The sequence below is a fragment of the Xiphophorus maculatus genome, chromosome 15, assembly GCF_002775205.1.
Source record: "Xiphophorus maculatus strain JP 163 A chromosome 15, X_maculatus-5.0-male, whole genome shotgun sequence".
NCBI classification, from domain to species: Eukaryota; Metazoa; Chordata; class Actinopteri; order Cyprinodontiformes; family Poeciliidae; genus Xiphophorus; species Xiphophorus maculatus.
In genome coordinates, this window is record NC_036457.1 from 11,935,386 (window position 1) to 11,960,400 (window position 25,015).

Below are 25,015 nucleotides of genomic sequence, written 5' to 3' on the forward strand. Positions count from 1 at the left end.
TCTAAATAATTTTAACCTAACTTCATCGCCATTTACCTTTAAGGAAAACTACCGAGTGATGTCCCCTCGCAAAAATTGACGATCTTTGGTAGACATGTAATGCGGAACAAAAACAAATATGTTGAACGGTAACTCGAACCGGGAAGGAAGATGGAAGGAAAGACTTCTAGAGAGTTTGATGAATCGTGTATTTTCTGCCATTTTGCGCACAATAGAGACGAAGAAACGACTGTTCTTAAGCAGGTAAGGAGTTTTTGTTGGGTTTAAAGAGGAGAAACTCTTAGGTCAGAGTTTCAGATTTATCATTTGAAACTCTTGTCACGTTCCGTTGTCACAGAACGTGACAAGTAATAAAAATAATCCCGTCCAGGATTTTTATTGATCTATCTACAATAACTCTTTGAAGAATTTGAATTAATATGAGTTACAACAATATTTAATTTCCCTTTGGAATCAATAAAGTATTTTTGAATTTGAATTGATTTATACATTTCAGAATTTTTAAATGGATATCACGTCTGAATGTGAGTTATCTTTGGGTGGGTATTATTTATGTGTTTTGAATATTTAAAAGTAAAACGAAAAAAGTGACTAGAACTTGTCTGACGTATTGACAGATCTCAAAGAGCAAAAGTTTTTGTCGCTTGAACAAAATATAGTTCGTGAATTTATTTCCAAGTTTTTAAATGCTAAATGTTAAATGCTTCCGGAAGTTTCATTATCCTCAAATGGAGAAAGCAGGAAGGAATGAATGGGCAACCATTCCAGAAGTGACAATCTCTAAATCCATTTCAAAAATACTCAACAGCACGGCTCTGAATCATCCAGGAAGTAAAACGAACCCAGATCAACATCTCATTTAAGGCATCATGACCTTAAATGAAATAATTTCACTCTTCTGCAGGACAAAGAGTTTGTTTGCTTCAGAGATATTGATCCTGTTGCTCCTCATCACTACCTGGTTATTCCTAGAGACCACATTGTCAGCTGCAAATCACTGAACAGAACCCACATTGACCTCGGTCAGTGACACCATCTCCTTACACTAGTACTATTATATTTTTATATCTGCTGCTCATAGCGGCCAGCAATAACAAACCATGTGTTTAACAGTTGAAAGGATGGCCAAATTTGGGAAAGAAGTCCTCCTGGACCAGGGGATCACTGATATGGAGAATGTAAGGTGGGTGAGAAATCTAACAAGTGTGTTTATTTCTCACTTGTGGTCAGCAAACTTCCTCTGGCCTTTCTTCTGTCTGTTTTTTTTTTCTAGAGTTTTTACATGAGGGGAATAAAATAGAAATATAAGATGTTTAAAGTGTAAAACGGGTCAAGTTTATAAAACAAAACAACATAAATTAAACAAAACATGTCAAACACAACATGCAGGGTGACCAGAAAATGTCCACAAAGAGACAGGTGGAAATGGTTGCACAGATTGTGACAGTAGAGCAATATATGAAATAAAGGAGAAAATAAACTGACAGACAACCAAAATGATCTAAACTAGGTCATTTTAAGCACAAAATGGCCATAGTGAGGCAATTCATTTAACCATAAAATTACTTTAAACAGCCTAAAAACTTTGGAAATGTCAGGAAAGTACTGACTTTGAAATATATACATATATTTCAGCCCTGGATTGGTGAGAATGAAATTACTTTACAGACTTTCTATCAAGTTGTCTTTTCTTTCTTTCTGTTTCTTTCTTTTTTTGTATCCTTCCAATCTTCCATCTCTGTTTCCTTCCATCCTTCTTTTCTCCCTTCCTTCTTGATTCTCTTTTTTGGCCTTTTTCCCTTTCTTCTTTCCATGAGGCCTGCTGTCTTTTACTCTGTAATCCTTCCTAACTTTCTTTTTTAACTTTCGTTTTTTTTCTTTTTCTTGTTTTTGCAGGTTTCAGACAGAAATTTGCATAGTTTTTGTTCACCAGTTATTGGAAGCAGTTGTCATTAAGGATGAATAAATACTTAGAGCATAAACTCAATTGGAAGTGTTTTTATTTGTGTTTTAAAATGGAAATTGGAGCTGAAAAAGAACGCTGAAATCCTGAGTCAGCTACAATACAAGACATTAGAAGTGAAGAAAAACTTGTTGCAACTCTGTTTAATCTGTAACTTCGCTCACATATTGTGAGACTGCGGCAAAAAGAAACTGAGCTTGGCACTGATGTGTGTTTGTTCTTCAGGTTGGGGTTCCATCAGCCTCCCTTCATCTCAGTAGAACACCTTCACCTCCATGTGCTCGCCCCGGCTAGCCAGATCTCAACTTCTATGCAGTACAAGTTCACCCCAGGAACTGACCGTTTTATTGCTGTGAGATTGGCTAACGAATTTTCTTCCTAATTTTTTTTTATACTATTGTAATGTTTTCTTCACTTAAAGAAAAAAAAAAACATTACATGAATCAGCTGTAACATGAATCAGATATAACGACGTGTGTCCTTTCTCTACTCTTTCTCCAGGAAAGGTCTCTAAGGGAGCGTTTAAAGAAAGTGTCTCCACTTACCTTTGCAAGTTTTAGACAATATTTGGGATTTTAGGTTTTGGATCCAACATTTAACCTAAAGGGAAAATGTTGGAGCTTAAGGAGCCTCTAATGATCATGGAGCTGTGGTAAAAAAAAAAATTCAGCCTGGAAAGAAACTTTTACAAGCACTGGCTGTTAAGACAGAAAAGCTGAAATCCAGTGTGCTGTTTTGAACATTTATTGTTCATCCATCCATTATGTAGCACCGAGGTTGCAAGGGGGGCTGGTGCCTCTCTCCAGTGGGATACACCTTGGACAGATCGTCGGTCTATCGCAGGGCAACACAGAGACAAACAGGACAAACAACCACACATGCGCACACTCACACTTAAGGAGAAGCCAAAGTCCCCGGGGAGAACCCACGCATTTACAGAGAGAACATGCAAACTCCAGGTTGGCTGGAACTCCAACCCAGGACCTTCTCGCTACAAGGCAACTATTCTACCCACTGCACCACTGTACAACCAACACATTTATTTACTTTTTATTTTTTAATCATTTTATCTTTATGTTTAGTCACATTTACATGTTAAGGAGACAATAAGCCAAACTGTGGCATATAAATCATCAATTTTAGATTGAATTGTTTACTGAAATATATGTAAAGCAAGTTATTATTTTATAGTTATTTATAATTAGTACCAAATGAACTGTTAGATAACTAATATAAACATTAAAAGGTGATTTTTGACTTGTTTGAAAAATGGTCTTGATATATAAAAAAGATGCGTACTTCTTGTAAAATGTGTTTTTTATCAGTGAAATGAAAAAGATTGTGATTGTGATTGAAAAAAAAGCTTCCTGTATTTATTCTTGGATTTATTTTAAAGTTATAAATGTCAATTTAAGCTTATAAAGCGATAAAACAATTGTTTATAGGATAGAAATTCTCAATATTTGTTTCACCTCAAAATAGTTTTTGTTCACATCATTTGGAGTCAAGGGTTACAATTTTGTGACTGTTGTGTTTCTTTAAAGATGTACAGCATATGAGCCAACTTATGTTGTAATTTAAGTGCTGAAATCAAACTCATCCGCTTGATGTATTTTTTATTTCGTCAGTGTGCTTTTGATTCCTCGCTTGTATGACAATTTGTAATGGCCATAATGAAGTTTACATACCTCTAAAAATGTTCATTTTTTTATTATGATCAAGACAAAATATTTTAGCACTTTTTCCCACATTTATTGTGACATACATCCTACAAATAAACTAAATATAAACCAACATGTTAGAGCAAAACAAAAGTAATACATATACAAATGCTGCAATAACCTGATTGTGTACTGTAAGTGTGTCAGGACAGTTAATAAATGTGGAAAATGAGGAAGAAGACTGCAAAAATAGGATGTTTATCATTGATGGGAAGATAAAAAGGGGAGAGAGCTTGCAAGAACTTCTATATGTGATAATGGTCTCTATTCTCCATACTGGACCGAGAAGTAGAGTTGAAAGACAATCATTTTCTTTCAAGGAAAACATCCAGGCCTGGCTAATATCTTCCAAAACCATGCGGGAAAATGAGTTGTCAGATAGGAGAACTTGAACATCTTGGGACAGAAACAAAGCAGCAAATCGCCAAAAAATCCATGTTGACTTTCCAGCTGGAAAATAGGTTCTTAAGCAGAGCTAGGACAGGATGACTTTATTCACAGCATATTCATGTGTGTGGGTAGCCCAGTGAACTCAGTAAGTGTTATGTTACAAACAAAATGTGACATAAAGGCGAAATGTCATTATGTAGATGAAAAAATCTGGTGCTTTATTTGATTTAAATACAACTGTTTGTTTTTGTTTTAGCTATTTTATTATTATGAGATTGGGACTTGTATCAATAGTTCCTTCTGCCTGTCATGGCTGGTGCTGACGTTGCATTCTTGACATTCTACGTTAACGTGAAAGCGTCGCTGCTGTGGTGAAGTCCCGCCCCTCCCATCGTCAACAACTGGATTCCAGCTTTCTGTATTTTCGACAACTAGCATCGCTAGCCCGCCAACGATGGTTGCGTTCATAAAGAAGTAACGTAACCTCGACTGACTTGAGTTTGTTTCTTTTAATCTGAGACGGGCTCCGGTCACGGCCCGTGTCGTCCATGCATGCTACTGGACCAGCGGCCGCAGAGAGACTCGCTGGCGTACCGTCCTTTAGCCTTCTCCGGAACAAGATTAGCAGCTATCGCTAGCTGGCTCGCTGACAGCTGCCTGGGTTAGCTACGTGCCTTTAACAACGACGTAGCAAGGATTTATTTGATAAAACAATGAGTCGTCTCTGACATTGGTGAGTCATCGTAGTAGTTTGATATGTTTTATATTTTTGAATGTTGTTTTTAATGCAACCGCGCTAACCATCGGCTTGTTTGTAGCCACACATCCAGAGCCACGCCTGTACCATTTAAATCACTGCGCCGCATGACGCTGGGAACTTATTTCGGCTTCAACGCGCCTACTACTGTACAATGTTTGTGTTCAGGATATTTAAGGCATTTCTACTGTTTTTGGTTCACAGAGAGTACTGAGGCCTTGTTGGTTGTCACTTAGGAGTTATCCGAGCCCATTTCTTGCAAGGTGGGTCTCGGTTGACTCTGCATCGGTGCTATTGAAGATACGCTCGTCCGTGCACGCTGGTTTGGTTTTACCAGAGCTGCCAATATGATGCCGGTGCGTATGATCGCCTTTTAATAATGTTGATTTGTGTGCTTAATTATACAGAAATCCTATGTGCTTTCACTAGGTAGGTGAAATTTTCCCAATGACTTATTTAAAATAAATTGCTTATTTAAATGACAGAAGTGCATTGCATAGCATTTAAAACATTTAGATTTTGGGGTCATTCCTGTCTCTGATTTTACATAAAAATATATTGACCCAAATATCAAATTTCTTAAAATATCATCAATAAAATGTCAATTTAGAGTCCTACAAAACCCGTTGATATTTTATGTTTTAATTTACTTGGAATTGTTAAATTGTTGAATTCAGCCAAAAGGCCAAGTTCCTTACTGTAAAATATTTTTACAATGGATTGCAATTTATTGTTAATTTCTCAAATTAAGACATTTTGCACTTCACATCAACCTAAAACACAGCTGTGGAATAAAAACCATGGCTTCTCCAAAATGGGTTCATTAAAACGGAAAGCTTTGGCATTTTGATCATAAACTATGCCATGTTTTGTATTTGTGTAAAGGTATTGCCATTTAACTTCTAATATATGCCAATTTGAAGTTTAATAAGAAGATACAGTATGTTTTGCACAATCTTCTGTCTAATTATAATATAAAATACATTAAAGACATCTTATAATTTTATTTATTAAAACATTCTTGTTTAATATAACTATATTCAGATAAAACTCTAGCAATATCTTGATTACGTTTTATTACTATATTTCATATTGTTTAACTCAGCATTCACTTTTTCATACATTTTGTCAAATAAAAGAAACATTTATCACCTCCACTGCTATTGGCTCCTTTCCACTTTATACAAAACTTATTTTTAAAATAAAGGCACTGGTGTACCTAAAGGAGTGTTGGTTTTTTGCTTGTTATATTTTTCTGTACCCTTTGTTGACCTGGTTTTATTGTTGTATGTGGTGTAGAATATAATAACTGAATTGCAGCTCTAGTACTAAGGCTTTGTTGTTGTCTGTCAGTGCTGAGAAAGCAGTGATGTATTTTGTGGAAAATTCATCAAATACAAATGACCTCCTTCTGTCATGACATTATGGATTCTGAAAACACAAATTCAGAATCCATAATGTCATGATTGAAGGAGGTAATTTGTATTTGGTTTGTTATCCAAGAGTTGCAGGAAACAAACACAGTGAGCCTTTTAAAGCTTCAAGTGTACAAAGTCGCTCTATATTTGTTCCAGTGGTGACCTCCTCCGGTCCAAATGCAGCCACAGCCTTGGCGAACAGTTGCATCCTGTGGCACCAACCAGATATTGACAGAGTCAAAGAGTTAGTCCAGCAGAGAGGGACTCAGTTCTCTCGTGTGACTCGGCCAGCCAATGAGACCTCAGTAGATCTAGGTCTGTGCGACTGCGTCAACTAACGCTCTGTTGTTGGGGGGGCTTTTGAGCTGAGTGGATTGTCAAGAGGCATTAATCTCACACTGTGAAACTGAGCAAAGCTTGACTTAGAGGAAAAAGTAAACATTGTTTTTTTTTTTTTACTCTCACTTTTTTAGATTAGTTGCTTTAAAAGCAACACCAGGCGAGCCACCACGCTAAAAGTGCCTGTCATAAAAAAGTTAAATATTCGTAGTGTAATATGGTGGGTTTGTTTTTTTTGTCAAACCCAATATGAGTAGATGGATAGAGTCGGGTATTGATTTATTTAGGAACTTTCAGTTGTTTAAGATGCCCGTTTCTATTTTACTGCTTGAATAAAATACATTTTTGATTATGCTTTTAAAGTTTTGTCCTAATGGACATTAGTCAGCCTTCACTCTGAAGTGGTGCCTTAGGAAGGGCAGATAAGATGTTGTTGGACTTTGACACCTTTTCGTCTGTAAGCTGAGGCTTTTCTTTTATTCTTTTTGAAGACCTTGGCAAATCTGCTTCATATTCTAAATGTGAAATATTAAGACTTGCTGCATATTAACAAACAAACCTGCATAAATGCTCAGGAACAATTTCCTAATCAGCTAAAGCAAGCCTTAAATCTGCTTATTCAATGTGGAAAGATCCTGTTGTTATGTTGTTTAGGTCAAAGCAAAATAAAAAAAAGAAAATGTTTATTCAGGTTTTTGTTGCATGTGTTTCCATTTTTCATTCATACTGAGGCTCTTTTTCAGTAATGTTTGTGTTTAAGTACTGAGAATTGTGACATCCAGATTCAAAAAGCCCTTTCATCAAAGCACGCCAGTTTATTGATGCTTACTCATGAGAGAAGCTTGTTAAAACCTTTCGATTCAATGATGTGCAGCAACAAATCACAAAGAAATGGTCACAAGTCATCCAAAGATGGAAATCAAATTTATTCAGTTTAAATGTGTGTGCATTTAATTCTTGGAAACGACCACGGCCATGTAGCTTGGTCAGCATACAGCCACGTAGACACTCCTGCTGTTTACCACTGCCTCATGCAACACTTGCGGAGCCCTGAATATTTTTCCTTGCCACAAGTTTCTTATCCTCAATGGTGTCATAATAAGCTATGTTGACACAATAGAACCTCATTCCTCTGCCTCAGTATTTGGCTACAATGCAATACATGCTTTTCATTCAAAGCAGAACATTTTCTTTGGCATCATTCAAGTTCTAAAAGAATATTTTATGTGGGGTTTTTTTCACTTTTATTTGAAGTAAAGGGAAAAAAATCTTGAAGCAGTTGGCAAATATACTTAGTAAATCATTGCGATAAAGCTCAGATGGTTTTGACTGTATAAGTCTTGTGTTCTGATGTCACTGTTTTATCTTGCTTTAGGAAAGTTTTATTTTGAATCTGGTTTTCGGGAAGCACTTTCGTGAAAGTGGAACATTCTCCTGCTTATGTTCCACTTTATTGTGAGTAAGTGCAGGATAAAGTTTGAGTGAGTGATTGGTCGTTTTGTCCATTCACCATTTTTCTTGCGTTTTTGCAGTCTTGATCATTTTCTACCGGACTAAAAGAGCTGCCGGCCATGAGACATTTCGTATTGACCGTACAGTCAGTACGAAATGACTGTATGAATAGAGGGGGCAATATGTTCTGCCTCCTCTATTCTGGGCAGAACATACTGTATTAATATTTACTAAAAGTATTTTTTATATTTTAAGAAAGGCTTCTGTAAGCAACTGTGGGTATGAGTTTCACTAAGACTTATTTTGGTTTGACTGGAGGTTATTAATCTGTCATGTTTGGTCATTTAATAGCCCCAAAAGGGGTTTAGAATTGTAATCAGGGAAAACAGAGTTCAATATAAAAAACCTCTAAGTGTTATGCCTTAAATTTAAGTAATACTAATGGTTTCGTGAATTTTTGTTTATTTCCATAAATCATAAAAACCCAAAACTACAACGCGAGTAAACAGATTTATAAAGGTTACAGAGGGAAACTATGTTCATTAGGTGAATATAGTAGTGAAAATAGGGTGACTTGGCCTGAGGCCTTTATCATTTGCTGGATTATCCTGTTCATGTTTAATACGTGTGTGTTTTTTTTTGTCTTTGAACTCAGTGAACATTAATCTGAATCATGATTAGATCAACTAAAGGTTTAGCTTTTCACTAAGATTCTATGTCATTCTTTCACTCGAGGTTGTGGAAAAATAGTTTTAATTTAAAATTCTGTCAAGGTCTTTGATTAATAACCAGGTTTTAGAATGTTTCTTTCTTACTTTCATATTATAAGATGCTGCTTTACATATTTAGCCATGAAAAGACCGATCCTGTCCTTTTTTTGTTTTTTCCCCATGACGCCACAGTAGCCAGCACCACATCCCAGCCACAATCTTCTGTCAGAAAGTCTTTTCGTTATCCTCCTCTGCCCTCTCTCCCTCTTTTTCATTCTTTCTCTTACTGTTAGTTACACTCTTGCTCACTCTCCCCCCGTCCGTCCATCTATCCCTCCCTCCCCGAACTGTACATCCAGCTCGTGTTTTTTTTTTTTCCCCCTCCCAAGTCTCCTCTGCAGCACTTTTCTGATGCACGCACCGCTGTCGGCTTTAGAGGTCTGCTCGCGATGGCATAACGATTAAGTCCCACGACTGCAAAAGCAGCAGCAGCGCCATGATGAAGAGGTTTGTGAATATAATGCTGCGTGGCCTTGTTAGCCTCTCCAAGGAGAGCCCTATTTGGGCAAAGGAACACCAGCCGCTGCCAAAAAAGAAGATCAAGAGGAAACGGAGGGCGGTGAAGAGAAACAAGAGTATGGGCAGACGCAACTTAGTGAGGGCGGTTGGTATTTCTCCAGTGGTCCTTCACCAGGATCACTGGAGTTCCTGTTTTCTGAGCTGCTGTTATCCCTATGCAGATTTTAGATTTTTTTTTTCCTGTCATGCTTTTTGTTCTTATTAGTGGATGATTTAAGTTTAAATTTGCAACTTTTTCCTGATAAGCCTGAGTAATTGTAGGTTGGTTTGGAGGCAGACAATTAGAAACATTATTAATTGTTGGCTTATTACCCTAAAAATCAGCATCAAAGCAAAGTATTCTAAAACATGTAAACAAGGAGGAATGTGCTCAATTCTCCCTCAAGATGAGGATGAATTTTCCTCTAGTAGATGCATAGGTTTGTACTTTTTCCCAATATTGGTGTCATCATCTGAAAATGGTTTTGCCAGTAAGGTGTCACCACCCTTAACTTATCTGCAATAGTTCATGTCAGCACAGTTAAGCAGCATCATAATAGATCTTGGTTGTTGTTTTTTTTTGTTATTCTTGTAAAAGAAAGCCAAACTAAAATATTTGCACGTGTTGCAGGACCTTTGGGCTTCTGGTCGCATTAGTCAGGCTTCAGAGAACAAGTGATCATGCTGGTTAATTTAGCCCGCTGCTGAAAATGTCAATGAATCAGATGTCTGCATCATTGAAATTCTGAGTCATTTGTCTCAGAAAATCTCCTGGAGTTACAGTTTAAAGGTAGCTCAGTGACTGGACTGTAAATTATATATGACAGTGCTGCAGAGCTGTAACCGGACACTGGAGCCCTTTTCACAAATGTAAATGTGAATTACTTTATTTTTAATGTTAACATTGAGTTTGTTTAAGGCATAGCTCTAGATTTATTCTATGTGAGACTTGTCACATTTAACAGAAAGGTATATCTTCAATCCTTTTTGCTTCATGTTACCAGTAACATGAAACCAACATGTAGTGTGTTCTCACTACTCCAGCAAGAAAAACAAGCATATATGCCCAAAGATTGAGAAAGTTTATATCTGTCATGTTAGAGTTACCAGTGGACCAATTGTGTCTCTAGACGTTCCCTTGATCACGTATTGCCAACTCCTACCCTTAAAATGCCTTGCTGGTCTTTTGCGCCCATTTATACAGACCTACATCTCTTCTTTGGTTATGGTTTTGAAAAATTGTGCAGACTTGTGACTTAGTCCGTTTCTTAACGCTCAGCTGAAGGACGGCTCCCTCGGCTTGGCTTGCAGTGATGAAGGCAGAGTGGGAAGTGTTTTCCTCTGTTATGGAGGTCCACCTGCTTTTGAGGAGAAGGTCAGAGATAGCCTGTCAGTGACCTGAGTGTCTGACGTCATGGACGTATGTAACCTTTATTTTACCAGGAATGCCTTATTGAGATTAAAAACCTGGTCAAGACTGACAGAAGCGCACAGACAACAAATAAGCAATAGTGAAACACAAACTACCATAGATCACAGATGTGGGTGATGTGCAGCCTGGGATTCATCATATTCTTCCGATTTATTGGCTTTATTCATTTATTGAGACGGTATATTTAAACCAGTCAGATTTTTGTGGCACATTTTAGCAGTTTATATTTGAACTCTTAAACCTATTATACGGTATTAGGCAGTCTATAATGCAATAATCTTTCCTTTAGTGAACACAATTAATCGTTTTAGTCCTTGACCCAAGCACCTGTTAACTTGGGAACATCTTTAAGGCTAAAGTAAACATTTGTTGTATCAGAACAAAAGGCAACATCTTGTTAATTTTAGAAACCAGATGTGACTGCTTTTAATTTAAAAGTACAGCTGTGATGTAGAGTAGCTATTGCACAAAAAGTATTTTTTTATGTTTTCGTAACAAACATAAATTCATAGTTAATGTAGTAATGGGCACCACTCCAAGAAAGAAAGTATTATTTTGCTTTTTTATTTTTCTGTTGTGTTTTTTTTTTTAAATCAGTTACATATTTTATTTTTAAGTATCATTTGCTATATGGATACATTGTCATCTCACCTACCAAGGTAGGATAACCAGTTTAGATGCTTGTTTTTTTTCTCCCTGTTTTTGATGATATACTTGTAACATTGGGATTGCAAAGATAAATAAACATGGCGTCACCATCTTCTAAACAACCCCCAAACCTCTTTTTAAAGAACTTTTGTTGTAAATTATCTTCACAAATGCAGGGAGAGACATTATTCTGCATTCACTTCCAGCCTAAACTGCATGTTCACCACAGTATTGGGCCTTAATCTGTGTAAACAGAAAAGTGGCAGGCACAGTCACGTGCATATCAGCAGCTCAACCTATCAGTCACGGATGGTCTGCAGCATAACGCAGCATCAGCACAGAGGGCTTTGTACGTCACTGCGTGTTTAAAGCCCCAACCTTCAACCACACCTTTAGACAGTGATGGACTCTTTGTTTATTTCCTTCATTATCTATTTATGTTTTCTAAATTTTGTTCTCCGGGTCATTTATCCCTTCCGTGTGTCTTTCAGATGATATTGACGGTGTACCTCAGCGATGGGGAGCAGACCGCGGCCGAGGTCCCCATCACACCCGAGACGACGTGCCGCGATGTTGTCGAGTTCTGCAAAGAGCCCGGCGAGAGCGGCTGCCACCTGGCTGAGGTCTGGAGAGGCAACGGTGAGATCCACCTGGGAGAATGGGAGTACATAGATCTGCCGTAATCTACACAGTCTTCAAGTAGTGCATAAAAATAATGTAATGAAGCCTATTATTGCTGAGTCCGACACTTTTTTTTTATGCACAGGAATTTTATTTTTGTTTTATTCCAGGAGCATACTCAATCTAAAGAAAGTGTTAAGCTGAGTTATGCATGAGTTACTTGAGTAAAAAAGACAGAACATGGAAAAAGAGGAAGATATTATTACAGCTTTAGATAACGGGCTTCGAGTTTTGTTTTTTGGTGTTTTTTTTATTAATTCCTTTATTTAATCAGGTAAAACCCGTTGAGATCTAGATCTCATTTTCAAGAGGGACCTGAAACAAACTTCACTCCCCATCAGGGAATCGAACCCCGGTCTCCCGCGTGACAGGCGGGGATATTCACCACTATACTAACGAGTTTAGGTTACAGTTCATAGGACTGTCACAACTTACCTCTATCCAGATAATCTACATCCTTCATAATATCCTAACACACTGGAGCCAGCAGTTTTTGATCAGAGCCCCTTGTTTTCTTCTACATCCAAACAAAGGGTGTTATTAAACCCAAGTTATGCAATAAGATTCAGCTGACATTTAATAATCCATCACTCCCCCCTCTAAAATCTTTCTGGTGTTTTTTTTGTTTTTTTGTTTTTTGGGGGGGTTTGCATGTTTTATTCCACTCTTTTGTTTTTGCAAACACTGGGCTGTCACGTTGACATCCAAAATACTTAAAACTCTTGGAGATATCCACAAATCTCCTCCTACAACCTTGTTATTTGCAGGCAGATTAACGCCCAGCTAATTTACATCTTCCTGCTTTCAATCATTTTTCTGCAGAAAGAGCGATCCCATTTGAGCACATGATGTATGAACATCTGCAGAAGTGGGGGCCTCGAAAACAAGAAGTCAAGTTCTTTCTCCGCCATGAAGATTCTCCCACCGAGAGCAGTGACCAAGGTGTGTGTAGGGAAAGTCCCGACTCCAAGTTGGCTCTTTATGACTGACACTGCTGTCATCATAAGTTTGTGACACTCTGGGTCTGCTTTACAGATTTTGTTGTTTTGTGTTGTTGCACGTCAAAGCCTGAGTGCTGATAAAAATCAAAATAGCCCCAACAGGGACAGTTTTGTTTTCTTTCACTTTTGTTAAAAAATGTTTGACAACCAAAATGTCCTCGGGTGTGTTTTTCTTTAAGCCAGTTTCCAACCATTTAAACGATTAGAGAGTTTACTTGGGGTAGGTTTTACCAGTTTTCACTCTCAAATATATTTTTCAGCTGCACATGTTTGAAGCATTGCCAAATAAACCAGAAATAATCCTACATTTAAATCCCATCTGTCCAAGAGCACCACAAAATATTTTAGTTTTAAAGCTCATTAAGTATGTTAAAAATGTGCACACACATTAAACCAGAGGCATGTCAAATTAGTACATTATAAAGTTTTTGTCTGTGCAAACATAAAATTAATCCAATTGCAATAATTGTTTTTATTTAGTTTCATTTCCTTAAATACACAATTAAATGATGCATGCAAAATATATATTGTTCATAATGTGTTTAAGAGTATTTAATTGTATTTTGTGTTAGTATTTCATCCTGTGTTGTCAGTCAGCCTTACCCATCAGTTAGTGGGTGGAGCTACTGTTGCAAAAGTATAATTAATTTGTGACTTTCTTTAATTTATGATATAGTCAATTGTAAAAATGTAATTGTGTATTTAATAATTTGACACATTTGGTAAACATGCCGTTGTCATATATTCGATGTATTAATCCTAATTTTGTAGGTTGCTAGATTTAAAGTAATGCAGATATATTGTGCATCCTAAAAAATACTGTGAACAGTTGGCAAAAACATGGAATTGACAGGGGGAAAAAAACAGAAAATGAAGAAGTTTTCAAAGAGTACAGGAATGTTTTTTCCACCTTAGTTTGAATCTTATTTTTTTTTTTTACCTTTTTTCTCCCAAGCAAAGGCTTACCCTTACCCATTTTTTTCCATTGAGCACATTTCAGTTAGTCAGTCTGTTCCACTCATTGTCATCTTTCAAAGCTGCTGTTTTGTCTGCACCTATCTGCACACTTGTTTGTGTTTTTGTACGTTTCTTTTCTTGGTCAGTGACGATTGCTGTTGCCCGTTTGTTTTGCAGGGAGTCAGCAGTCTCAGGATCAAACTGGTCGCAGAACTGGCAACGCTGGAGAGAAGCACAATGAGAATGGGGTGAGAAGTAAAGCTTATAATTTACTGTCTCTTTAGTCACCTATTATTATGTACTGTTAAGTATATGTAGCTCATAAACATACCTACATTTCCAGAGTGTTTTTGATAACACTTCAGTCAGAAGTATGTTTTGGCAGACAGTTATTTCTACCTTCTATCTTGGGAGTAGAAGGAAAAATAATAGTGGGTGTATGATTCTGCCGTCATGTCCTTTGGACTCTCAGGATGTATCCACTTGGAGATGCGAATGACTCCCATTAAGAGCTCCCTCTGGCATGACATCCTCTTTCTGCCCGACCATCTGTCCCAGATTTTGCACCTAAGTGTTGCGGTCAAGGAAATGTAACTAATTGTACCTTTAGGGTTAAGACAAGAAGCCAGTGTATCTGGTGAGATGAGAGGTTTGGAGTTTTGTTGTTTGTTTTTTTTCTTTCTTTTTTAGAGACGGCTTATTTGATACCAGAAGAGCTCGTAGCTGCACCATTTTTACTATTCTTTCTTTGACGGATGAAAATATTATCAATATGAATGAAAAGTATTTAGATGGCAAATCATTTCCTTGTGTTTTGTCATTATTTTAGAGAGATTTGTAATCTACAATTCTGTTTGCAGTAAAAAAATGATTACTCTTGGTTATCCAGTGTTTTCAATAGAACTGCACAGTATATTGAAATGCAATATACACTAATGTGTACACAATTGCATATTCAACCAATACTTTGTAATATTCTGCACAGCAAGTTGGATGCTTTCATAGTCTGCATGCAAATACACAGTTCAAACCAGATATTTACATGCACTATAAATAGACTCAGCCTGACTCACGTTTAAATAGACCAAGCTTTTCCACTTTTAGGTCAGTTGGGACTTTCAACATTATTTGTGTTTGTAAAGTGTGTGTAAGATAGATGGGTAGATAGATAATTTAACAAACAGATGTCTGATAAATTTTGGTTTACTGATATAACAGAAGTATTTACAATCATTAGAAGGAGCGTCCCGACTGTCACAGCTCATCTATGTCAGTTTTTCCCATGTGTCAGATTCACAAGACTTTACCACACTTCCTTCTTGATGATATAATTGTTCCAAAGAACATAACTCATATTCTAAAGCCCAACCTGGTCATGTTCTAGTACGACTGAGATAAGCACACATACATTTCTTTGCAATTTTGAGACTTGGTGTAAAAATGCTGTGGCTCAGATAATAGATAGTAGAAATGAGCATTTTATCTTGGTTCCTCTTCTCAAAAGTCTCTGCCACTTTAAGATGCACTTCCAACATCATACATCTCTCATAACACAAACCAATGGATGAAATGAACTCTGTCGAAGAACAGGAGCACCATGGATGTCTCTCAGAAGCCTCCTGACTGTCAGAACTCATCTATGTCAGTTTCTCTCATGTGTCAGATTCACAGGACTTTATCACACTGCCTTCTGGATGATATAATTGTCACAAATAGGACAATTTCTTTGGCATTTCCACAGGCTGCTGTTCTGCGGATCACGTCTGTCCACTGAGGGAGGCTGCTGTTTACAACAGACTTGCATGAAGAGAATAAATATAGATTTCAATTTATGTCTTACAAATCTTGTCCTCAAAGCAGCTTAACAGATGCTTAACTATCTTGACAGATCAAATAAAAAGTAACATCAACACCTTTTGAGACATAAGGTGGTTTTGAATTGGTTTATTTTGTGGGTTCTGGTATAAATACACAATTTTATTCAAGAGTTTGTTTTGGCAGCATAATCAAAAGGTTTGCATGCGCTTCGAATTTCTTCCTCGGATGAATTGTTATTGATGCAGATTTGCTTGAGTGAGTTTGAGTGTAGCTTCCTTTGCATCCTTCCTTCTTTCTCTTCTACACAGCCATTCATGTGAATGCTTTGATAAATGCCACGTTGGGACAGACTGGCTGAATTGTGCTGGCGACAATGCAGTGACATTGGGGCATGTCTGAGTTTAATGCTGCTGCTTCCCTGCACAATATTTCAGAGAAATGGAAATGTAGAAAGGAAAATCACTCTGGAAAAGAAGCAGTGTTTTATTCTGATGAGATGAGTCGCATTAATCTCCATTAATCAAGTAAGTCCATTCCCATCTAGCTATTTTAGCTCCTATAATACAAATACTTTCACAGTAATCCTCTTGCTAATCTCTTTAGCAGCAAACTGAACTCTTTCTGTGCTAGTATTCCACATTAAAAGGAGGCCACCTTCACATGTCTGGCACCATCTGCTTTCTCTGTACATCCGAACCGAAGACAAAGTCTGGGAGAGTTTCAAGCATGTCAGGAAGGCAGTTTAGAGAAGCTTGGAGTTCACTGAGAATGCTCCTTCACTCAAAGGCAGCTGCATCTTTGGATGATGTTCAGAGGTTTGGTTTGGAGAAAAACAGAAGTGAAGGCATAACAAAAATCTGCCTTGTTTTGAAAGCGTTCAGGTATTTAGTATCGTTTTCTGAAGATAAAGAGGAGGACTTGGTTGGGTGTGGTGGTGAAAGCTACCATTATTAATATTTCAGCAGCATCTACAGATAGTTGTACATGGATGCTGTTACCTAAATGTTTTATTGGAGTAGGTTGTAGTTGCATTGCAAATCCTACATGTTATTTAGGGCCCATTGAATTTTTTTTCCTTCACAATTTTGTGAATTTGCATTAGAAACCAGAAACATTTTTTAAAAAATGATAGAAAGTCACAAAAAAGGTAATTTAGTTTAATTGTTGAAATGTTTTATTAACTGCAACTGACTTATAATCTCAAGTCTTTGTTGGTTTCATTTATTTGGAAGTTTAAAAAAATTTTTTTTTACATTTGTGACGTTTAGCAGAAGTTTGTCAGTGTAAACTCTTGTTTCTCCTGTAAACTCAGCATCATGTGAACCGTTATGCAGTTTCTCCTCAGATCCCTTTGTGTCGGGAATGCTGCCTGTTCTGAGATAAGAGACGCTAAATTTGGAGGAGGCCTGTGAACTGAGGTGCATAAACAAAGAGGGGAATTTCTCCAGTAGTTAAAATGACTATAAAAAATCCTACCAATTGGCAGCCTATAAAATATGTCACAAGGTGCTGATTTAGTAGATTAAAAGCAGTGTTTACGATGTTGACCTCAGAGTAAAATGTTTGTAGATTCCAACCTGCTGGTTGGAAGGTTTTCCCTGCAGCTTTGGCTTCTCTCAATATTCTGAAATATCCAAGTTAGATATTGGATATTCTAACTATCCTATATCCACCTAGATCTAATTTGGTGATTAGATTTTCAAAAGCGTTTTTTTTTTTCATCTAGTGTTTATCACTGTTGAGCAAAAACTGTTAAAATAATCTGTCTGCCCACTCAGTATATACACAGAACAGATATTGAAACACAACTTATACGCCTCTATTCACAATCATCAAAACATAACTGCTACATCATATCAACAGTGAACCAGTTTTCAGGTAAAGTTTTGTTTCTGATTTTCAGCTTTTTTAAAAGCTTTAACCTGCAAATTATTAATTATGAACTAGAATTAAATGTTCAAAGTATGTTTTTCCACTACTGTCATACTGTGAGCTGTGTTTTGTTATACGGAGACATAAAGTCACTCCATAGAAATTTTATTTTAAAATGAAGACAAGATCATTTGGATTTGACATTTCAAACTGTCATTAACGTTTAGTAACAGTTAGCATGGGTATCATTACTTCAGTCTGAGTGTTTCCTAGTGAGGTTTAAAAACCTGAGTAGTACTAAAAATATCTTAACTTGGATACAGTACCTTTTTGTCAGTAACTTCTACACTGACGAGTGTTGTGTTTATCATGACCTGGTAACATTTACAGAACAGAAAAACAATTACTCTTAAGTTTCCAACCGCCTGGCTAACTCAAAATTGTCCAATTCTGATTAAAAGCCATTTTTCCATCACACCTCTACATGATACCACTGCAGGTATTCACCCCACTCCTATTATTTAGAAAGCATAATCTGTACTTGTGTCAAACTCCCAGCTGTGGACAGTATTGAGGAAACAATATGAAGGTCAACATCTGATGTGGTCGAGTTGTGGACGGCTGTAGAGTCAAAGAGTTTCCTTTTACTGTAAGAAATGTCTCCTGGAGACTTAGTGTGGTGTATTTGACTGGTTGAAGCTCTGCTGTGTAATTTTGATGCCCTCTCTGTCATATGAACTGTTATTAAGCTCTTGACACTAAATGGCACATTGGCCTCATCGTCACACTGAGTCTTCATTACATATAATGTCTGATGAGAGACTCTGTTGTGCCAAATTGAGTCTGATATCTCTTTAATATTTATACAAATAGAATATTTTGTGTAACTTGTCAGTTTGTATTTTACTCTGGCACTTTTTTTATTTTATATAATGTGCTTTGCTTATGTAACTTAAATACCACATGTATTATTCTGCACTTAGTGACTTTTTTTTTTTTTTTTTTAACATTTGTCGTTGATGTGCAGACTTATGGGACATTCACCTGAGTGGTGGCTTTAGGACACACCGCCACGTCACACTATGTCTCAGTGGCAGCTTTCAGCTCTTCCAGCTTTTTGCTCCGAGCTGTTAAACCTTGATGTTGTGGCTGGACGAAAATCCGGGTATCCGCTAAAGTAAAGCATCCTACTCATCAAAGCTCCTGGGAAGAAGCAAAATCTCCGGTCATGAACTTTTCTGAATCCGGCAGCTCTTAGTAATGGAAATTTAAGCTCTAAAATTTAAGCCTATTTTTGCTTTATTTATTTATATTTACTCAGCAGACAGTTGTGTTTATAAGAAAGCAGGATGGTTCTGCACAATAAGGCCCATCAGTTCTCTTCACCTGACTGGAAATCTTTAACCGCCCTCTGTGCTGTGTGTATATCAGCACTTTTTGTAACATCTCAGTGTGTGTCAACATTGGGATCACTATGTTTAGATTTTAGTGTCTTGACCACTGTGTGTGTTTTGTAGGTGGGGAATCAGCGTGTGGAGCTCACGCTGTCAGAGCTGCAGGAGATGGCCACCCGGCAGCAGCAACAGATCGAGGCTCAGCAGCAGATGCTTGTTGCAAAGGTAAAAAAAATTTTTTTCAATCTATTTTTCAGAACAAGTTTCTGTTTACTGTATCTTTTTTGGGCTGGACAGATAAAGTCACATTGTTTGCATTTCATGTCTCCTCTAAATTGAATTAGTCTAATACTACGTTAACACCCACTTAATATCAAAACGAATCAGAATCAACTTTATTGGCCCAAACTGCGCACAAACAAGGAGTTTAATTTTGGTTTTCTGGAACTCTCAGCATAAAGAGTATAAATGTATAACTTTTGGAGAGAAAAAAAAAAAAGATAAAAAATAAAATGTACATCTAGTTGAAACCCTTTTACTTATTTTATAAAGAAAGAAAAGGAGGAGTAGAATTTAGTTTTGTAAACCAGACCTACACACTGTTTAAACAATATACTTTCTGTTTTTCCACTTAAACCTCAAAAAAATTACTGAGGAATTTTTTTCCTCAGTAAAAAATTCTGAGGAAATTTTTACATCCATGTGAAAACATCTATACCAGAAAAAGACACCGTATCAGTGTAAATATTCGACAGAATTTTTTAAAGAAATGATGACGGTTAATGATTCGTAGTACTTTATCTTTACCTCAGTGTAGGGAGTACTCAGATTGCTCATCCATGTTTGTGTTTTTGGTGCTTTTTCCATCATTTGTGCTCAACAGCTGCAGTATTTCTTAAAAACCGCAATTGCATAATGAAAGCACAAGAAATTTTCCTGTGGTGTTTTTTTTTTTTTTAGATTTGCATTTGACCTGATGGGTAGATAAAGACAGTTGTTTCAGGGAAAAGCATGAGCTGGTGACTAAGTGTGAGATTCTCAGTCTAATTTTTTATATTTAATGCTTCACTATTAAATATAAAATACTTGCAATAGGAAACTTGCAAGTAAAGAAGCTTCTTCACAATGCTTGAGGATTTGTATAATTTTTAGCTGTTGCATTGAATGAAGCTTAAATTACTGTTGAAAAAAAATATATATAAAATACCCCAAATCATTGACACTCTGTCATATTTAGGTTTAAAGTCATCTTTTTAATTTTACCAATATGATTCTTCTGACTGGAAGAAATACTGCTCTTTTGGAGTGGCCTGGTTCAGAGTCCTGACTTGGATCTTACAGAAAATCTGAGTAAAGAGCTAAAAATCAGGGTGATGGCAAGGAGGCCTTCAATGCTGAAAGACTTGGACCTCATCAAAGAATCATTAAGCTGTGCAGCAAATGGCCCGAGACCAGGAATTGAACCCAGGTTCACAAACTGAGCCACCCAGCTTCTTTTATGTTTTTAATCAATTTGAGGATTATCCAAATATTTTAACATGATGCAGATTATTCATTCTTTGAGCTGATTTGTAATGCTTAGCTAATGGATCTCTCTGATTGTTGGAAAGCCAGCTGATAGCTACTGTCTTGCATTCGGTTCGGTTAACTTCAGGACACAGAAGTCCAGTTAACTGCTTATGTGTTTGTGCCATGCAAAGATTCTCCCGTGACCTTAAACGGGGGCCAAGTTGTTATGTAACCAGTTAGATGGATTGTAGCGTGACTTTTGGCAAAGAGACTTTAAACACATGTAGAAACATAAAATTCATTAAGGCATTTCAAGAGTAAATGTTAACCCATGAAAGCCTCTTTATGATTGTTGTTGTTGTTAATATGTCTGTTACAATAGTCAATAAATCAATTAATGACATGATAAATTAAAACAAACTCAATAACTTTCATTCACCTTCTCTTTCTACCAAAAACTGGATGATAAAAGTCTTCAGTTTGGTGTTTTGGTCTCAGCTAGCCCTTTTTTGAGGGACAATTTTGTTTTCCAAGACTTAAAAATTAATTTTATTTGTTGTTTTATTTATTTTGGATATTTAAAATGTATTCCAGTTCCAGTGTAAATATTTATTAGAATTTAAACTTGATTGATGTTTGAGATTGTGTTCTTGTATTGTTATTTTTGCTGTTACAGTTGTATTACTTAAACATGGTCTTGAAACAACAATATTATCTTTTATCGCAACAACTGCTGGGACAATTTATCGTCCAGCAAAAGTTGTTATTGTGACAGGCCTAGATTGTGATTGTATTTTGCTTCGTCTGTTGTGTTTGAGACGTTCTGCTCAGTCTCTGTAATTGGAGAAACAGAACTAGCCTGACTTGTGTGTTTGTGGTTTTACTGATCAGTCATGCAGGATAAAGGCCACTGTAGACCCCCAGATAGCATAACAGTGTATTGCCTTTTGTTGTGATGTGTGAAAAGTAGGCCCCACTCGAAGCCCTGCAGTCATTTGGAAACTCGGGCTTGTCTGTTCTTATTTTAGGACCCTAACTGGAGCAATTCTCACTTGGGTAGAGATGAAGTCATCTGACCCTTTCTTCAGCCCTCCTGACACAATGAAGTGTCTCATTTAATACACACTCTAGACCTGTTTAGCCTTTAAAAGTGTGTCTTTCTCTTCCTGTGTTAGATGGTACGTTGTGTGTTTTATTTGCCTGCAAGAGTAATTTGTTTTGTTGGAGCAGAGGTCAATGTTTTGTCCTTCTGATATTGGATAGTTTATAAAAAATAAAAAGCCTCCACATTTTGCGCTTGCTGGTAAAATAATTATCTCTGTGTTTCGTTTTTAATATTACAGATAAAAAAAAAAAAATCCAATTATTTATTTTTCAGGAGCAACGTTTGCGTTACCTGAAGCAGCAGGAAAGGCGGCAGCAGCAAACCGTGTCTGAGAGCGAGAAGCTGCAGAGGCTCAAGGAGCGCGTGGAGAGCCAGGAGGCGAAGCTCAAAAAGATCCGAGCCATGAGAGGCCAGGTGGACTACAGCAAGGTCATCAACGGCAACTTGTGTATGTAAAATTACCAAATGTACTCTGACTTTTTCTTCTACCTTTTTAAGTCAATATGTTGGTAGTAATACTACATAAATCAGTTATTGCAATGATTTAAAAAAAAGATGAACTATAGAAATATTTATTTGTATGCTTTCCAGAAAGCATTTTTTCCTTCTGATTGGCATATACATAAATAGTATTTATGTTTGATTTTGTTGGGTTTTTGTTTCGACATCCAGCGGCAGAGATCGAACAAGTCACCAGTTTGTTTCAAGAGAAGCAGGCTGAGTTGCAGACGGCCGTGCTGAGGGTGGAGCAGCTCAGCCTGCAGCTGGAGGACCTGCGAAGAGGAAAGCTCAACGGCATACAGACCGGCCTGGGTAGCCAAGTGACTGGCGCAGCGGCCTTGGAGCTCAGAAAGCTTTACCAAGAACTTCAGGTAATGCTCTGCATGATCTCACCGCTTACAAGATGTTTACTTTGCTTCAGGCTGCAGTGATGAAGGCGTTTATGCTCCTCAGATTCGGAACAAGCTGAACCAGGAGCAGAACAGCAAGCTGCAGCAGCAGAAGGAGCTCCTGAACAAGCGCAACATGGAAGTGACGCTCATGGACAAGCGGATCAGCGAGCTGCGGGAACGCCTCTACAAGAAAAAAGCTGAGGCACGTCAAAAAGAAAATCTCCCTGTAAGACTAGGAACATTCAATCCATCTCTTGAGTATTTGTCTTTTTATCATTCAGGCATCATCATGGATACTTTTGCTGTCTACTGCTGTCTTTTCTTTTTCTCCTTTACAAGAATCTTTTAAACCCTCCCAGCTCTGCAAAGACACTTATAGTGCAGCACATTACTCTAGACTACAAAAATATAAAAACAAAAAAGAAAAAAAACTCACTCTCTTAAAAAATGTAAAGACTTTAAAGAACTGTCTCCAAACATATGATTGGAAAATTAAGTCATGTTAATAAAAATTAACATCAAGCAGTCAAGACTGACATTTCAAGTTAAAAATTAAAATTTAAAAATTTCTTGAATGTTTGGAAGTTTTGAGAAGGGCTGATGTTGTTTAAGATTTACGCAGAGAAAATACTAAACAGTATCTTTTTAATGCATTTTTTAAGGTGGATATTTTTCTCAAGTTTTAAAAGTTCCCAGGCATCAATTAAACTGATGCCTGGGAGTTAAAAATCTCTCCAGTCAAATATAAAATGAAACATCAGTTCTGCAGATTTCCTCAAGTTCTCTGAAAGTATCCATAGCTCTCCATCATAATGTCTGAAATGTGTCTGACGCTCTCCTTACAGCTCAATAGAGCCAATGGGCCTCCCTCCCCCCAACCGGCCCCTGGTACTCTGGGTCGGGTTGCTGCTGTTGGGCCCTACATCCAGGTTCCAGTACCAAGCCGACAGGATGGGGGCTACACCTTACCGCCTGACCCTCTGAAGCCTCAAACACTGGGTGTGAATAACCAAGCCAACCAGGGTCGTCCTAAATCAGGTGGGCTGAACTACATTGAATCAGGAATAACAATATTTCCAGGAAAAACAAACTGTACAAGATTTTATTTCACCTGATATCAGAAGCAAAATTTCTTACTAAAACAGTGACTTAAAACAGTGAATTAATTTACTGTTAGGATATCAGGAATTCAGCATGCACTTTGGACAAACCAGCTTTTTCACTTCTTCACATTGAACACTTCCTGCATGAACTGAAGCCGTTTCTTCCCAATCTGAACTGTTAGATCTCAGCTTTGACTTGACCTCTGTAACTTCTGTTTCCCTCCTCTCTAACCTTCACTCTCTTCCTGTGTCGTGTGAACTCTCTTTGTCTGTCCTGGTCTCTCCTCGTGTCGATTCTGTCATGTCCATGTAATGTCTCTGTTTCGATTGGGGTTTGGGCTTTTGGGCAGACGGTGTGCGAAAGCCTCCCGGTTCTTGGAAAGTGTCTGATTTAGACATCGTTGTGGACCCGGTACTCCCGTCCTTTCCAGAGTCACACCCGGGCCCCGGAGCCTCCAGTGGCTCTGACGGCACGTCCCGTGAGTGCTCAGAGCTGCATATGCAAAGGAGGGGCAACGACTGAACCTTTTCTCTTGATTGTAGCACAGGATCCTCAGTATGCATTCAGTATTTTACTCCTGATTAGAAAAAAGAGAGTTATTTGGAATCCTTGAAATCCTCCTCAGAAACTAATTTGTGTTTTTATATTAAAGTAATTGCGTTATGATGAGTTGCTCCAATATTCACTGACCAGCAATACAGTACAATGCCTGAGTTCAGTATTTATGCCCCTTTACATTATTACAATGTTAACTCAATACAACCACAAACTTTAATAAAGATTATTAGGATTTTGTGTGATAGACCAACAAAAAGCAGCGCATAACTGTGAAGAAGAACAATAATCAGCGAAGCAGTCAAAAGCCTAATGGTAACTCAGGAGGAGCTGCAGAGAGCCACTCCCCAGGTGGGAGAATGTAAAGATAGGGCAAAACTACAAGGCAGCCATTTTATAGTCTGCAAAATTCTTTAGACTTGAGCAGAGGCTCAACTTAACATATAACCAGAGCTATAATTGAAGCATATTTTTTGTTACGATATTGTAATTTGTAATGAAAAATTACAATTTTATTTTGGCAAAGTATTGATGCACACAGTCTTGTTTTTTTTTTTCCCTCAGATTTTAATTGGTAAAAGTCTGTCCTTTTCCTGAATGTCACATTTACGCACTGCTGTGTGTTGGTCTTTTCTTAAATTGACATATGCACTGTAGTTTGTTGTTGTAATGTGACAAAATAAAGAACTTTAAGGGGTATTAATACTTTTGTACAACTCTGTACATTTTATTTTATTT

At 37.3% G+C, this 25,015-nt stretch overlaps 2 protein-coding genes across 7 annotated transcripts in view; both read left to right on the plus strand.

Moving 5' to 3' along the window:
- The first annotated feature begins 128 nt into the window (after nucleotides 1-128).
- LOC102216654 (histidine triad nucleotide-binding protein 3-like) lies at nucleotides 129-3,808 on the plus strand. The gene is made up of 5 exons (XM_014469224.2): nucleotides 129-243; nucleotides 905-1,022; nucleotides 1,114-1,183; nucleotides 2,189-2,315; nucleotides 2,465-3,808. Exons 1-5 carry the CDS (start codon nucleotides 151-153, stop codon nucleotides 2,540-2,542), a joined length of 486 nt encoding a protein of 161 aa, XP_014324710.1. The 5' UTR covers nucleotides 129-150; the 3' UTR covers nucleotides 2,543-3,808.
- A 645-nt stretch (nucleotides 3,809-4,453) lies between these two features.
- ppp1r13b (protein phosphatase 1 regulatory subunit 13B) overlaps nucleotides 4,454-25,015 on the plus strand; it is a 30,034-nt gene continuing 9,472 nt past the window's right edge. For 2 of the 6 annotated variants that reach the window (XM_023347612.1, XM_023347614.1), the window contains exons 1-10: nucleotides 4,454-4,807; nucleotides 5,036-5,187; nucleotides 11,880-12,027; nucleotides 12,892-13,011; nucleotides 14,205-14,275; nucleotides 19,235-19,336; nucleotides 21,999-22,173; nucleotides 22,398-22,597; nucleotides 22,680-22,844; nucleotides 23,464-23,656. In XM_023347612.1, coding sequence (XP_023203380.1) covers nucleotides 5,179-5,187; nucleotides 11,880-12,027; nucleotides 12,892-13,011; nucleotides 14,205-14,275; nucleotides 19,235-19,336; nucleotides 21,999-22,173; nucleotides 22,398-22,597; nucleotides 22,680-22,844; nucleotides 23,464-23,656 — 1,183 coding nt within the window. In that variant the 5' untranslated portion in view covers nucleotides 4,454-4,807; nucleotides 5,036-5,178. Of the gene's footprint in view, nucleotides 4,808-5,035; nucleotides 5,188-11,879; nucleotides 12,028-12,891; nucleotides 13,012-14,204; nucleotides 14,276-19,234; nucleotides 19,337-21,998; nucleotides 22,174-22,397; nucleotides 22,598-22,679; nucleotides 22,845-23,463; nucleotides 23,657-24,071; nucleotides 24,201-25,015 lie in introns of all 6 variants that reach the window. The other 4 variants (XM_023347609.1, XM_023347611.1, XM_023347613.1 and 1 more) reach the window with 4 other exon arrangements.

Coding starts and splice junctions, on each gene's coding strand:
- LOC102216654 (XM_014469224.2), top strand. CDS start 151: ATGGAAGGAAAGACTTCTAGAGAGTTTGATGAATCGTGTATTTTCTGC. Junction 244..904: donor AAACGACTGTTCTTAAGCAG/GTAAGGAGTTTT, acceptor ACTCTTCTGCAG/GACAAAGAGTTTGTTTGCTT. Junction 1,184..2,188: donor ACTGATATGGAGAATGTAAG/GTGGGTGAGAAA, acceptor TTTGTTCTTCAG/GTTGGGGTTCCATCAGCCTC.